General features: G+C 42.0%; 1 protein-coding gene across 1 annotated transcript in view; it reads right to left on the reverse strand.

Moving 5' to 3' along the window:
- LOC107548752 (cysteine-rich with EGF-like domain protein 1) overlaps positions 1 to 17,127 on the reverse strand; it is a 36,743-nt gene that overhangs the window by 12,526 nt on the left and 7,090 nt on the right. Inside the window, exons 5-10 of the mRNA XM_016229562.1 lie at positions 11,758 to 11,849; positions 9,062 to 9,241; positions 8,635 to 8,730; positions 6,039 to 6,122; positions 5,873 to 5,968; positions 4,957 to 5,097 (exon numbers count right to left, since the gene is read on the reverse strand). Of these exons, the coding sequence (XP_016085048.1) occupies positions 4,957 to 5,097; positions 5,873 to 5,968; positions 6,039 to 6,122; positions 8,635 to 8,730; positions 9,062 to 9,241; positions 11,758 to 11,849 (689 nt within the window). The remainder of the gene's footprint in view (positions 1 to 4,956; positions 5,098 to 5,872; positions 5,969 to 6,038; positions 6,123 to 8,634; positions 8,731 to 9,061; positions 9,242 to 11,757; positions 11,850 to 17,127) is intronic.

Genomic DNA, 17,127 nt, shown 5'->3' on the forward strand with positions numbered 1-17,127 from the left:
TTAAGACTTCTCTCTATTGCTTAGTACAAGTTTGTCTCAGCAGCTTTGTGAATAGGTTTCAAGAGAAAACTCCTAGCTAAAAACTTTTACTGCTATTTAGGAGAACTCTTAGTGGTAAGTGGCAGGCCCGTAAACAGCTCTCTCAAGCCTCGTTCACTCCGCCAGCGTCTCGCAGCGATCATTCTCATACCAGAGACGCTAAACATTCAGACCCAGCTATTATAAGTGTTTTTGGACTTGTCTTTTCCACTTAATTTAACACTTTAGAAAGTTAATAAAGTAGGAAGTTGCAGTTTAGAGTCAGCGATATCTTTATCTTATCTTATTTGCAAAAGATTGGAAATAATTTCGGTTTATTTTTATTTAGTTTTTTGTTTGTTTTAGTATCAATATCTGACAACACTGCATCGCCGGAAAGCAATCAAAAAAGCCCATGGACAGGGAAACGCAAAAATTAACCGTTATAAACGTTATCAATGCTGTCAAAAACAGTAGCATTTAACACCAGTACACACAGATCTGTAGAATGTAGTTACAGAATGAAATGAAATACACAAAAACTAGCCATGAAGAAGTCTATGCTATGTCATTCAGTATAGTTAAACTTTCACAAATTAACCACCAGTTAAATTATCCACCCTTAAATATAGTAAAGTATTAACAAATTTTGATGCAATAAATAGACCAATTTGGAGCAGACGTCAGTTACGTGACTTGCAGCTGCGCGCGCATAGTGGTGGCAGAAAAACACTGGGAATAAGTGGAGGGAAACGGGTAAAATCCATGGAATAAGAGAAAAAATGTATTGTTGTGCCTTTGGATGTCAGAATTGGAATGCAAATAATTTTTATATAATACTGTCGTCAAAGATGCCATTTGAAGCTAAATGCAGATGTTTAAATGGACAGACTGGATGAAACCTGCTATGATTACCCAACTTTTAAAGCATAAATTTGATTTAAACAATAGGTCTATATAATATTCTTATAGGGGACATATTGTATTAGCGAATATTGTAAATACTATTTAAACCTATAACATTTTATATAACATTTACCTATTTTATCTCACAATTCAGACTTTTTTTCTTGCAAATGCAAGTTTATATCTCCTAGTTCGGACTTTATAACTTTATTCAAGTCAACAATTGCGAGTTTGTCAATTCTGAGGAAAAAAACGGCAGAAGTGTGGGATTATAAACTAAAAAGAAAGAATGATGAGTTGATTTTTCTTACCAGAATTGTGAGATATAATCTCAGAATTGCAAGAAAAAAAAAAGAATTTTGAAATATAATCTCAAAATTAAATTTTTTATTCTTTTATTCCATGGTTTGAATAGACTGCTACGTTAAAACTGTCATTTTCTGCCACCAGATAGGCTTCGCCCACAAAAACGTCATCACTGTTTGCAAACACTGAAATTGGTCTATAGGGTATGATTTTAAAATACTCATCCCTCCAAAACAGAGAAAACATCTTTCAGAAACATCTACATGTCTGTCTCATTTAAAGTGTTTATATTTTATATAATGAGTTGTATTTGTAGCGGTTATTATAAAACAATTCTTTAACACCATGTGTCCCTGGACGCCCAGCCGCAACCTATTTGACGCGCCCCACGTAGGAGGTCTGCGTCCAGGAGGCTGCCACCCTGTGGCCGACCCCCAGATTGTGACAAAAGGCGCAGAACCAGAGGACCGTCGTCATTCCGCGGGGCCCACGGGCACCAACGCCTCCGGCCTCCCCTCGGGCACCCCGCGGTCATCGGGGGCGGGGAAAATAGTCTAGGGGACGGCACGCAGCGTCCCACGGACGGCCTGCCACGAACCACCTTTTAAGCGCTCCGCGGATCCCCCGTCACCGGCGACGGCCTATGCAGCGTAAGGGAAAGATAACCTTGTTCAGCTTCCCAAAGAACCTAGCGTTACATGAACAGTGGATGCAGTTTGTTTTCCAGGGAAGCAACGGAGTTTCGCAAGTGTGTTTGTTGACGAACATTTTATAAACAAGGCCCAGTTCGGCGCAATTTGGACGTATGACAGAGTATTTATGTGCCAAAAATCTTACTTCTGGGTTCGTACACGTTTCGGAGAGTTTTTTTTTCGATCGTGGCTCTTTATGACGTAGACGAGTGTGGAACTCCTTATATGGGAATTTCTCCCGGAAGGGCGCACCCGCGCACGCATCGACCAGAGCGAGAGCAAGATCGCGCCCATCAACGCGTTTCATCCGGCGACAGCGCTGCACGGGACTTTTCTTCGAGAAAAATGTCTCCAAAGAAGTGCGTTTTTGGTTGTAAGGGAAAGATAACTTTGTTCAGCTTCCTAAAGAACCCAGCGTTATGTAAACAGTGGATAAAGTTTGTTTTTCCGGAGCAGCAACGGAGTTTCACAAGTGTGTTTGTTGACGAACATTTTATAAACAAGGCCCAGTTCGGCGCTAGATTTCAGAATCAGAATCAGAATGAGCTTTATTTGCACATCATTTGATACTGAACGATGGACCGGTCCCAGCTATAAAAGATCCCGGTCATGATTCAGAACTGCAGATGGTAAGTGAAACGGCATCAAATGTCTGTGTTTTGTTGGCAATTAAGTGCTCGTCACTCTTTAGCTCTTAGCTTCGCCCACGACACGTCCCCAGGAGCTCCGCTGTTTTTGGAGAGAATTGTAAAGCTGTATCTTCCTTTTATGCTTTATTTTCGCAGCTGATGATTACAGCATTTCACTAGATTTGTAGTGAGATGTGTTTCTGTAAGCCTGTTTTCACTGAAGCTGGAGTTTCCTTCAAAATAAAAGCTCTACTGCTGTTTCTGTCAAAATAAGCTTAAAGTGCAGTATGAATTGCTGACAGCTAGCGGTTTAAACGCAGTCCAAATTCAAAATATCTCTTTCAAGACTTTTTCTATGTACACAAAAGGCCTATTTCTCTCAAATATTGTTCACAAATCTGTCTAAATCTGTGTTGGTGAGCACTTCTCCTTTGCCGAGATAATCCATCCACCTCACAGGTGTGGCATATCAAGATGCTGATTAGACAGCATGATTATTGAAAACCAGTCAGTAGCTGGTGTGACTACCATTTGCCTCACGCAGTGCAACACATCTCCTTCGCATAGAGTTGATCAGGTTGTTGATTGTGGCCTGTGGAATGTTGGTCCACTCCTCTTCAATGGCTGTGCGAAGTTGCTGGATATTGGCAGGAGCTGGAACAGGCTGTTGTATACGCCGATCCAGAGCATCCCAAACATGCTCAATGGGTGACATGTCCGGTGAGTATGCTATGCAAGAACAGTGTTTTGTTTGAAAGAATGTTTTCAGCTTCCAGGAATTATGTACAGATCCTTGCAACATGGATGCAAACCGATTGTTGCAGCAGCTGTCCGGGTGGCTGGTCTCAGACGATCTTGGAGGTGAAGATGCTGGATGTGGAGGTCCTGGGCTGGTGTGGTTACACGTGGTCTGCGGTTGTGAGGCCGGTTGGATGTACTGCCAGATTCTCTGAAACGTCTTTGGAGACAGCTTATGGTAGAGAAATGCACATTCAATTCACGGGCAACAGCTCTGGTGGACATTCCTGCAGTCAGCATGCCAATTGCACGCTCCCTCAAAATTTGCGACATCTGTGGCATTGTGCTGTGTGATAAAACTGCACATTTTAGAGTGGCCTTTTATTGTGGTCAGCCTAAGGCACACCTATGCAATAATCATGCTGTCTAATCAGCATCTTGATATGCCACACCTGTGAGGTGGATGGATTATCTCGGCAAAGGAGAAGTGCTCACTAACACAGATTTAGACAGATTTGGGAACAATATTTGAGAGAAATAGGCCTTTTGTGTACATAGAAAAAGTCTTAGATCTTTGAGATCAGCTCATGAATTCACTCACGCTGTTTGTGAAGTTACGTCTCACACAAGGTTTTCAAATTACTTTATAAGTTATTTAACGAAGAAATATAGCATTATAATTATTTCACCTGCACCAGACAGAGACTGAGATGGTGCCGCTGCATGTCATGTCAAACCTCTCATGGCAGCATCATCAGATTGAGATCGTTTTTTTTTTTGTTTAAATCTGCCTTTTTAGAGACCGCCGATCAATCATCCCAAAGCGATTATAGGCCGATAGTAATCGGTAGCCGATCAATCGGAGCACCCCTACTTTCAAGTGTAGAAATTAGGAAAGAAGTATTGTAATTTTCCTACTGTAGTGTAAAGCAAAAATAATATACCTATGAAATAGACCTATTTATTTTAATTTATTTTGCAGTGCAATTGTTTTACAATATATGGCTACTACTGTCATTGTTGTTATTATTATTATAATTATTTCCTAAAACCCCAGTGTGAATGTAATTTAGACTGAGACAGTATATCACAAACAAAAAGAGGGTTGAGTCCCCTTTAAAGTTCAGCTACAAGTCAATTCATTGACTTCTTTCTGACTTAACTTTTCTTCGTTGGAGCTCCTAATTTTGAACTCTCAAAGTGCATTAGATAGAATAATTTAACTTTAAAATTGTTGGGGAATTTTTTTCCCAATTCTTCATTTCTCTTTTTTTTTTTCCTTTCTAAATACCGCAATAATATCGTATTGTGAAATTTTAATATCGTTACATCTAGGGATATGCCGGTATCAAATTCTCATGTTGCGATTAATTGCTAATGCTTTTATCACGGTATACAGTATTATCACGATATTGAAACATTTTGACCAGTTGATGGGAAAAGTATTCTTAAAATGCATAAAAAATTCGAAATAATTTGTAATATATAATTATTCACGGTATTTAGAAATTCCCACGATAACAATATCGTGCATATTCATTACCGTGATATATCGCATCACCGAATACTGGCACAAGTCTAGTTACATCCCTATTAAATAGCACTTCCCCATCACAAGTATACACTTTTAGCGTGGAAGTGTTGGGCTTCAGCATGTGTTTACTCACTCGGTGGCAGATTCTCCACACAAATGCTGTCCCGTCGAATGAAGCCCTCGGCACACTCGCAGCGGAACGATCCCTCCTCATTAATACAAGCTTCATTGAGTCCAGGGCATGCGATGGCTCTCTCCGAACACTCGTCAATGTCTGAGAAAGGCAGTGAGAGACTCTGATCAAACATCATATCAACAGCCATCTCACAGGCATCAAATGTACCAGGGCTAATGTAAGGTTCATAGAAGGTGTCCAGAAATGATCCACTTACCTAGACACTTTGCTCCAGTGAGTCTGAACCCTCGAGCACATTTCTTACAGCGAGCAGGTCCGCTTCCCATGCAGCCCACACATGCCTGATCACAGCCTGCACACAGCTATATGAGTGCACACTCAAACACACAGCATGCATTAGTGAGCATTAGCATGAGACTGACCTCTGCACTCATAAGAGCCGTCTGTGTTGAAGCAGTACGTGTTGGATGGACAGCGAGCCAATTCAGTGCCGCATTCATCCACATCTGCAGTAAACACACACACACACAGTGATAAAGAGCTGGGAATACTGCAGTTAACTGACGACAGAACAGGGGTCATATAGAAACTAAGGTTGTGACGCTGAGGAAATTTTCCCACCGGTTAATCGACGTGTGACAACACCGATAATACCGGTGTCACCGTGGGGGCAGGGGCATTCCCGCTTTTCCTCGCTTTCAAATAGCTTGTAAAAGCAGCCTGCGCATTTTACTTTCACTTTCAAATAGTGGCAATTAAAGCAATTGTTTGTTTTTAGTTTGTTTGAATTTTCCCTCTTTTCCTCGCTTTCCTTTGCTTTTAAATAGCTTAAAAGCGCTGTGCGTATTTTACTTTCAATTAGCGGCAATTCGACATCAATTGCTTGAATGCAACACAGAAATGATCCACTTACCTAGACACTTTGCTCCAGTGAGTCTGAACCCTCGAGCACATTTCTTACAGCGAGCAGGTCCGCTTCCCATGCAGCCCACACATGCCTGATCACAGCCTGCACACAGCTATATGAGTGCACACTCAAACACACAGCATGCATTAGTGAGCATTAGCGTGAGACTGACCTCTGCACTCATAAGAGCCGTCTGTGTTGAAGCAGTACGTGTTGGATGGACAGCGAGCCAATTCAGTGCCGCATTCATCCACATCTGCAGTAAACACACACACACACAGAGTGATAAAGAGCTGGGAATACTGCAGTTAACTGACGACAGAACAGGGGTCATATAGAAACTAAGGTTGTGACGCTGAGGAAATTTTCCCACCCGTTAATCGACGTGTGACAACACCGATAATACCGGTGTCACCGTGGGGGCAGGGGCATTTTCCCGCTTTTCCTCGCTTTCAAATAGCTTGTAAAAGCAGCCTGCGCATTTTACTTTCACTTTCAAATAGTGGCAATTAAAGCAATTGTTTGTTTTTAGTTTGTTTGAATTTTCCCTCTTTTCCTCGCTTTCCTTTGCTTTTAAATAGCTTAAAAGCGCTGTGCGTATTTTACTTTCAATTAGCGGCAATTCGACATCAATTGCTTGAATGCAACAACAAAATACAATGTCAAACTCACATTAGCTTATATGTAAAGCATAGAACTTTTATTAACAAAACAAATAAAAATACACCATTCTAAAGGGCAGGCTATGCCTAATATAAAATAACAAATAACTTGCATAAAGTTTAAATATGTATACAAAACTGGAAATGAGTAAACATGCATAATATATAACCAAATAAAAAAGAAACGTAGAACGTTTATTAGCAAAACGAGTAAGAAAGCTCGGAGGCACGGCATTCACCTTGATGTCAAATAAAATAAATAAATTACACAAAGTTTAAATAAAGTAAAAATCAGCAAATAATGTGGAATCAATTAAATAAGAAACAAATGTTTAAAAAAACCTCCAAAATCACCTTAGATAAACGGCAAAATCAACAGGCTTTGCAAAATCCAAAATATTGCCAAACAGGCGCTTTTGCAGTTCATTTCGAAACTAAATCATCCGCGATCGTCTTGTCTGTCTCACCTCACTCTTCTCGTCAGTCGGCTCGACTCGCTCTCCTCACTGGAGAAATGAAGTCTGATCTGAGATGCGACTGTCGTTCGGCACGCTACATTGAGCAGCCGCATTCAGTTTTTAATTGTGGTGTCTGTTCTTTTACTGAACTAAATCATTTTTATTACTATAAAAAATCAAAACGACGGTGGGTGTCGGTGCTGTGGTGGGAAAGTGACGTAACCGGTGTTGCAGCTTAACAACGGTCTCACCGTCAGCACCGTCTATCGCGGCAAGCCTACTAGAAACATCTTGTTGCAGCTGAAAATAATAATAATCAGCATAATGTTGTCTGAAAACGTATCTCTTCTATGCTCAAAATAGTATCATAAACATGTTCACACTATTCACACGCCATGTTTTCCAGAGATAAAAATTTAAAGAAAGAAAGACTTCAGTATTGATCTGTTCTTCACACTGCCTTCACAGGAATACTACAGCTTACAAGTCACATGGTCTACTTTTACAGCACTTAGTAGGGCTGCACAATTTCATGAAAAAAAATTGCGAAAAAATTTTTCTGATAAAAATTGCAAATGCAGTTTTAAAAAATTCCTGGTTTTCTATGCTTGTTTGCATTGAACTATTGCCACAACTTGGACAAAATGTTGTGGTTATATTTATTTTGACTATAAAATAATAAGAAGAAGAAGTAATAAATAAATATAGGAGAAAAATAAATATTAAAGGTGCAGTGTGTACATTTAAGCGGCATCTAGCAGTGAGGTTGCGAATTGCACATAGAGAAGATATAGTGGCTGACACAGGACAAAGATGTCGTCGTCTGAGACAGCAGAGAATTAGGTTTCTTTACAAAGGGAAATTAAGGAATTTTATTTACTTAATTATTCAGTAAACCGATATGTTATTGAGAATATTATTGTTTCTTGTTCATCATTGTGTCAGTGTTTTATCTCTGTAGAGCAGTTTGTCCGTTTAGGGCTACTGTAGAAACATGGTGGTGAGTGTATGTAGATAGAAATTGTACATGGTAAGGTAATAAAAACCTCATTAGGTAAGGTCTTCATTCACCTCTGAAAACATAGTTGTGTATATTGCATTCCTGTCAATAGATCCTCCAAAATATTACACCCTGCACCTTTAATATTGTCATATTTTTATATAAGATACAAATTGGGTATTTAAGTAAAAAATAATTTTACATTACAACTGTAACATTACAATTCTAACATTTGCTGTCTTCATTTCTTCATTTTATTTTGAAGGAAAACCGCAGGGAGCCCTTACAGATTTTTTTACTTTTGTTGACAAGTGCTTCTCATTACATGTACGAGAAGATGGTTGCAGCATGTTGCATTTCTAAAGCACATTAAAGCGACTCAAACGCAGAGCAGATGCAGAGATGGAGTTCACAGCATTTACTGTGAATCGGGTTGCTCTGAGATGCTGAAAAACACCATGAGCTGCTCAGGAGAAAATGAACACAGCGTTGCGCTTCACTCTGAAACTAACTTCAGATGTGTCATCTCTTGCTTTTAGTCAGTGTTGGATAGTTTGAGTAGGAAAAACCCAGAGGCAAATATGACTTCAGACTACCTCTGAATCTGACATTGCACACCGTGAGGGATGTCCTGAGCCTGTAACTCACCGACACACTTGTTGCTGTGAAGGATCCATCCAGGCTTACAGTCCAGACACTTGTTGTCTTGTGGTCCTGTGCACTTTTTACAGGAATGATGGCAAGCTACGTACAACAGAAAAAAACAGTCAATATCCTCATATATTTATGACGTTGCCTGAGCAGGTCAACTGAAATTCAATGCTTGGGACATTTACTACATTAATTTCTTTCTTCTTCTGATCCATTTTAGCTCTGCAGCAGATTTTTAGCAGTGATTCTTTTGCAACAACTCTTTCTCTGCAACTCTTCCTCGCATGAACCTGCGTCTCACTCCAGTTAAAGTGGAAGTTTATCAGCAAGTATGAGTGTACATCACATATAGAGAATTGACAAATCCCACAAGTGATCAGATGTTTCAGCATCGTGTTTCCCGTAGGCTCCTGAGAACGGTTACCTGAGCAGGGTGGCTGTGTGTGGTTGGAGCTCTTTTCTCTGTAGTATCCGTCGGCACAGTCCTGACACAGGACGCCCGAGTATCCCGGGTCACAAACACAGTCTCCGTCTCCCAGACGTGTGCCCTCGCCCTCGCAGCGGCCCAGACCTCCACACACTCCTCCAGGACCTGACGGACACTCTGCACACACACACAGAACAATCAGCACAGAAAGACTGATGAGCCGGTGATTTGCACGTGTGAATGAAGGGGCCAGATCAAAGTTTTTATGGTTTCTCATTGTTTATGTGAAACGGTGAGCTGTTGAAGACAAGTTCATTCACTTTATATGCTTTAAAATATCCATGTTTCATATCATTAGTGGATGCTTTAATATAATTGTGTATATGTTGCATCTTTGCGTGAATTACATAAACGAGCTGGTGAACTAGTTTGAAATGGAAAAGAACGGAAAAGAATCAGATTTCCCTGTTTGCCTATGGATTACGAGTAATAATGTTATAAATAAAGTTCAGTTTCTTGCACAGACTGATCATTTCACTTCACAAGACCTCAGTATATCGTCAGGAGCCACAGGGATTAATTTTGTCTTGCATGCTTTGTTCTGTGTTTTTTCATTATTGACTGATTGATTTTATGAATGATCAAGGACCACAGTTTTAGCTAAAAATCTTCTTTACTGTTCTACTGAAGAAAGTAAGTCACCTATATCTTGGATGCCTAAAGGTGAGTACATTAACAGCAAATTTTCATGTTTTGGGTGAACTGTTCCTTTAAGAGTCAACATAACCAAACCACTGCTTCTGTGGAGAATATGGGAGGGCCGATCAGCTTGTTTATCTGAGCAAATATTACATTATTTGATTTGTCGTAAGGCAGAGATGCTCAAATTACCTAGCCTGGGGGCCAATATTACAAAAAGACGTTTAACCAGAGATCACTGAATAAAATTACATGGTAATAGTAATAACATTTAACAGTAATAACATGATTTTCAATGTGCAAAATGTCAAAATCCATCGACGACTTCACAACCAATTCTGATGGTTCTGTCTACTCTGACAAGCTTCGACTAACACAATCCACTACTAGATCAGTAGTGCGACAAGCACATGGGATAAAAACTGTTCCGCCAGTGTTGGGCAAGCTACTTGGAAAATGTAGTGAGTTAAGCTAACAGTTACTCTTGAAGCTTCACTACACTAAAGCTACAGCCTTGGGAATTGTAGCAAGCTAAGCTACAGCAACATGGCAAAAATAGTTTACTACATCTAAGCTATTTTTAAAAAATTACATTTTCATATTGAACCAACATCATACCAAGTCAATGCTTTCTCAGTGATCAATAAAACTGTCAGTCAAACAGATAGACAGGCATAATAGTTCAGTTTAGTTATTTATTCAACAACTGTTCCAAACCAATTTGGCAACAAAAATCAGTATCATGTACAGGGCTGGATTTACCTCGTATTGTGACATATAGGCAAAATACATGTTTGCTGTCAGCCGGAAACCTCCTATTGGTAGTTGGTATTGTGGCTTTATTGTATACAGATACATTTATATAAATGGTAACACTTCACAATAAGGTTCATTAGTTAACATTAGTTAACTAGTGCAGTTAACATGAACTAAGAATGAACAATACTTCTGCAGCATTTATTAATGTTAACTTCAACATTTACGAATACATTATTAAAATCGAAAGTTGTGTTTGTTAACATTAATGCACTGTGAACGACTGTATTTTCATTAACTAACATTAACAAAGATTAATAAATACTGTAATAAATGTACTGTAACATGTAAATGTAACATTAACTAATTAAATCTTATTGGATAGTGTTACCATATAAATGTATAGGCCTACAGATTTTATTTGTGTTCGTTGCATGTGTCATTATATTATTAACATTTCACCAAAATCAAGTTCAAATACGTTAATACATTTTTGACCAGCGAATGTTTTTCCCCATCATTATCACCACATCAAAGGCAGCATATGCATCGCATTTAGGTTTTCATGAACTTACAGGTTATACAGTTTTCTCTCACTATGTGGGCGCTCAGTTTTTTCTGTTATTTGGCCAAAATATCATATTAAAGATTCAGCGCTTCGCACAAGCTAACTTATTTGGCTGTGACTCAACAACAAATGCTAGACTAAGACACTATTCTCCTCTCCTCAAATACAAAACACATTAGCCTTTATAAATGTACTGTTTCTTCAGTAAAGAAAATGCTGTACTTATTCAATCAACAGTTCTTTATTTACCTTCAGACTGCAAACAAGCTGAGATGCTCCAAACTGCGTGCCACACTTCATTCACGAGAGAGGCGGGAGGAATAATGAGGTTTGACTGACAGTTTGAGCAGCCAATGGAGTTACGAGGTTTAGTGGCGGGGACGTCACTTTTACTGGTCCAGGTTCAGTGATCCTTAGCTGTTATATTTTCGATTTGAGCGTCAGAATGTTTTGGATAATGTAACTTTTGTTGACGCAACCACGCTACTTGATCAAAAACAGAGCTTTGCTACTGAAAAGCTATTTGATTAAGAAAACAGCGATGCTACCACCATGCTACTGAGAAATGTAGTTAAGCTAGTAGCGTCGCTACTGCCCATCACTGTGTTCCACACAAAGATTTGGTCTTGTACAGGTGTATGTGTGTATGTGTGTGTGTGTGTGTGATCACCTGTGCATTCAGGCCCGTAGTGTCCAGGTGGGCAGCACAGTCTGAGCTCCTCAATGCACAGCCATTGGAACAGGTCTGGAGCTTCCTGCTGTCTGTAACCTCACACACAACACATTCTCATGCATACAACATCTCGCATGTCAGTTAACAATTTCCACACTTCACGCTAACATCTTATATGACATTAACCGACTCACCCAGTTGAGTTTACTCAGAGTAAACCGATAATCATTTGTTTATTAGGATATGCCAGTAGCCAACTTACACTCTGAACAGAACCTGTTTGATCAGTCTTTCTTTTTTTTATAATGTAGCATCAAGCAAACCATATAATCTTTGTCCACAGTCATCAAAAACGTCAGTGTCAGTGAAGCATGGCTCAGGGAAAGAGTAAAAATGTGACCCTGGAGCACAAAACCAGTCATAAGGGTCAATTTTTTAAATTTGAGATTTATACATCATCTGAAAGCTGAATAAATAAGCTTTCCATTGATGTATGGGTAAGAACAGGATAGGACAATATTTGGTCGAGATACAACTATTTGAAAATCTGAAATCTGAGGGTGCAAAAAAATCCAAATATTGAGAAAATCGCCTTTAAAGTTGTCCAAATGAAATTCTTAGCAATGCATATTACTAATCAAAAATTAAGTTTTGATATATTTATGGTAGGAAATAGGATTGTAACGATATACCAGTTTGACGGTTTATCACGGTTTGAACGTGCACGGTTATCCTACCGTAAACATTTGCATATCAACGGTTAAAAAAAATGAATGAAAAAACCTTGCCCGCACATATGCAACTTATTTCCGCTCGGCTGCTTAACTCTACATTCACTTGGCTGCTTACACGCACATACAGTGGAGAAAATGACAGAGACAGAGATTATATCTAATCTCCATCTCTGCCGGAAAAAAAGTTAAAATCTGCAGTATGGGAATACTTCAGATATAAAAAAACGAATGCGGGGTTGTCCTTGAGAATGGACCTAATTTGCAAAAAATGTGGACACAAAGTGGCTGCAAAAGCAGGCAATTCATCCAACATGTTTCATCATATTCGCGGACACCGTCCCTCCCTGCAGATAAAGGTGTGTCGCATTTATAACAAGTTAGAAGTTAAGGCTGTATGATTTCCGTGATGCAGAGGGAATCTCGGTGCAGTCATGAACATGGAATTAACAGTATAAGGAGGATGTCACATAGAACGCACAATCTGATAGATGGATAAATCAAAAGTAGATATGATATGTGTCTGTGAAGCGCGATGAGACTGCTATATAAATAATCTGCTTGTTTCTGCACGTCTCTGAGTGACGCTGTTTATCTACTACATACTGAAGTACGCATGACACTAATGGTGTTGTTAGCATCTACATAAACATGAACATCACTAGAGCTGCTCTGAGAGAAAATTTAAATAAACATTTCCTAGTTCCCTTCTGAGGGAACTTCAAACTGCGTCCTCTAGAGGTCGCTATGGGGGAATGCCTTCAGCGTGACCGGTGTCTGAAGCATACATTTAAAAATGACAATAACATAGTCAACAGCCTGTGATGTCATCACCCGGCACGACCACAGTATAAAAGGGTGCCGAGAGAGCACATCCTCTTCTTCGTCTTCAAGGATTGTTTTGTTTGAAACGTGCATTTCTGTTAAGAACAATTACTCTTCTTCACCGTGGTCAGCATTAGTAGGGCGTTTAAGAAGTGTGTGGATCCGTGTCCTCGTTATTTGACACCTGATGACACACACATTCTTTGCGTCTTTTGTTTGAGCGAAGAGTACGCGCGCGATGTCTAGTTTTCCTATGAAAAAGCTCCACTCTCGTTTGTCTCTCTTTTTGAGGAAAGAGGGACAATCATCAGCTCCCCGTGGTTCAGGACCCTTTGTTGCTGAGGCACGGAGGAAAATGAGCTTGTGGGGATTGCAGAAGGACCTGGCTGATGAGTTAACAAAGGTTCTTTCCCTTTCACACTCATCAGTCACGGACGAGAGTGAGCTGCTGGACGACGATACTATCTCTCTTACATCGTCTGATCCAGCTCTGCTGGCTCCAAGCCTGGATGAGCAGGAGATGTCAGATGAAGACGAAGAAGTTGAGACTGAGTCCACACAACCCCCCTGCCCCATGTATGATGAGCTGCTTGAGGATATGGATCGTGCCACGGCGAGGCTTGACTTGCCTTGGAAGCGGGCCAAGAAGGTGACTCCTTGAGGCCGCCTTGATGAGCGTTTTCTTTCTATCCATAGCCCTCCAGCTCAGGTGAGCCTTCCATTTCTTCCCAATCTCCATGTGGAGATCGAGAAGGCTTGGAAGAATCCATTCTCATCTCGCATCCATAGATTCCAACATACTAGTTATGCCAACATTGAGGGGATGCGTGAGAATGAGAAGATGCCCCCTGTTGAAGAGACGCTGGCCTGCTATCGCTCTATGGGGGAGACATCTTCTTTTAAGGCTCCCTCCCTGCCGTCCAAACCCCTTCAGGATACATCTTGCTTGAATGGCAGGGCATATGCGGCAGCAGGTCAGACTGCAGCCTCGTTGCATACCATGGCAGTGCTTCAGGCTTATCAGGCTGATCTGCTGAAAGACCTGGATAAGGATCAGGGTCTATCCCCTGATGAGGTGGCTGAGTTACATCGCACCACAGATCTTGCTCTCCGTGTCACTAAGCAGGCCACCACTGCCATTGGCAGATCCATGGTGGCCATGGTGGTTATGGAGAAACATCTGTGGGTGAATCTGGTAGATATCGGGTCAAAAGAGAAGGGCTTTCTTCTTGATGCGTCAGTTTCCCTTCTGAGCTTTTTCGGCACTTCCGTCGAGACGGTGACCTTAAGCACGCTATCCTCCAGCGGGTCGGCCTGAGTCCTGAGCAGCACCGGCAGCGCTTCAGGTCGCTGGACCTCGGAGAGTGTGGCCGACCCTTCGTGATGGCGCAACAGCCCTGCCGCAGCTCCCGTTCCTCCGCTCTCTCCACGCCAATTCCATGACCCACTTCCTGCCACTAGGGCGGCGGGGAGGCCTTGGCCAGCATGTTGGCGTTGCGGGGACCCGGGTCATTTTATTGATCGTGTAAAGTGATGGAGGTGGGGACACTGATCCGGGTCCCGGACACCCCACAGGCTGCCCCCGATCAAGCTGGCCTGTACCAAATACCCGTGAGTATTAAGGGGGGTACGTATCAGGCTTTGGTGGATTCGGGATGTAACCAAACCTCAATTCATCAAAGCCTGATTCAGCCGGAGGCATTGGATAAGAGCTGTGTGGTTAAGGTTCGGTGCATGCACAGGGATGTGGTGATCTACCCCTTAATGTCGGTGGCTATTCAATTTTGGGGACAAAAGCATAGGGTAGAGGTTGCAGTTAGCCCGCACCTCAGACATCTGCTAATTTTGGGAACAAATTGGCCAGGTTTTAGTGTATTATTGGGGCATTTATGTGCGGATGTCTCTTGGGGGAAAGGAGAGCGGGGAAGGGGGGCAGTCGCACAGGTAGGAGAAGCTGAGTGGAGACCAATGGGAACTGAGACAGGGGAACAGAGGGCTGTTGAGAGGAGAAACCTTACAGAGTGTGATGATTTTCCCCTGGAACAGTCTCAGGATGAAACTCTCAAAAACACATTTGAACAGGTCCGTTCCATCGACGGGCAGCTTCTCCAACCGACTCGACCACTCTCCTATCCTTATTTTGCTATTTTAAAAGACAGGTTGTATCGAGTGATCCAGGACACTCAGTCAAAACAAGATACAACTCAGTTGTTAGCACCAAAAAGCCATCGGAAAATGCTTTTCCAGGCAGCTCACTGTAATCCAATGGCCGGACAGTTGGGACAAGCAGCAACACTTCATCGTCTAATGACCCGATTTTTCTGGCCGGGCATTCATGAGAACGTGCGCAGGTGGTGCGCGTCTTGTCGTGAATGTCAGCTGGTGAACCCGCCGGCCACACCAAAAGCACCATTGTGCCCTCTTCCTCTTATGCAGGTCCCCTTCGAAAGAATTGGCATGGACCTCATCGGGCCATTAGAACGATCTGCACGTGGGCATTGCTTTGCATTAGTCCTAGTGGATTATGCAAAACGATACCCAGAGGCAGTGGCGCTCCGCAGCATTTCCGTGACTCTCCGCGAATTTTACGAACTATTGGGCATTAAATCGATTCGCACCAGTGTTTATCACCCACAAACAGACAATCTGGTAGAACGATTTAATCGCACATTAAAAACCATGATTCGAAAGTTCGTTCATGAAGACGCCAAAAATTGGGACAGATGGCTGGAACCCCTTCTTGTTTGCCGTGCGTGAGGTCCCCCGAGCCTCCACGGGGGTTTCCCCCTTCGAGCTTCTCTACGGACGTCAGCCGTCAGGGTGTTGGACGTTCTAAGAGAAACTTGGGAGGACAGACCTTCGGACAGTAAAAATGAAATTCAGTATGTACTGGACCTGAGAACAAAACTCCACACTTTGGGGCGGCTCTCTATGGAGAATTTGTTACAGGCTCAGGGCAGACAAAGCCGGTTGTATAACAGGGGAACAAGATTACGTGAATTTGCACCGGGAGAGAAAGCACTTGTACTGCTCCCAACTTCTAGTTCCAAATTACTCGCCAGGTGGCAAGGACCCTTTGAAGTCACACGACGAGTTGGAGATCTCAATTATGAGGTAGTACGATCAGACAGGAGCGGGACACATCAAATTTACCATCTCAATCTCCTTAAAAAGTGGAGCAAAGCGGAGTCAGTGATGTTGGCGATGGTGGTGGAAGTGAACACTAAAAATCAATCTCTCGCTCTGGCCCCAGGAGGAGATCACCTCTCGCCCTCACAACTCACTGATGTGGCCAAGTTGCAAGCTGAATTTGCAGACGTGTTCTCGCCCCTGCCTGGTCGCACAAACCTCATTCAGCACCACATTGAGACTGAGCCGGGTGTGGTAGTGCACAGCCGGCCGTATCGTTTGCCTGAACACAAACGGCTCGGTCTGGTTCTGTGTGGATTTTCGCAAAATTCGACGCATATCCAATGCCGCGGGTTGACGAATTGCTTGATCGGCTGGGTTCTGCTCGATTTTACTCGACACTATTTAATGAAAGGATATTGGCAGATCCCCTTATCACTTATATCCAAAGAAAAGACAGCTTTCACAACGCCGTTTGGATTACACCAATATGTAACGCTTCCTTTCGGGTTGTTCGGGGCACCGGCCACCTTACAGCGGCTCATGGACCAGATACTCCGAACGCACGCTGTGTATGCCGCTGCCTATTTAGATGACATTATCATCTATAGTAACGACTGGCAGCGTCATATGCAGCATCTGCGGGCTGTTCTGAGATCGCTGAGAGGAGCCGGACTAACGG

The sequence above is a fragment of the Sinocyclocheilus grahami genome, unplaced genomic scaffold, assembly GCF_001515645.1.
Source record: "Sinocyclocheilus grahami isolate Dianchi unplaced genomic scaffold, SAMN03320097.WGS_v1.1 scaffold354.1, whole genome shotgun sequence".
NCBI classification, from domain to species: domain Eukaryota; kingdom Metazoa; phylum Chordata; class Actinopteri; order Cypriniformes; family Cyprinidae; genus Sinocyclocheilus; species Sinocyclocheilus grahami.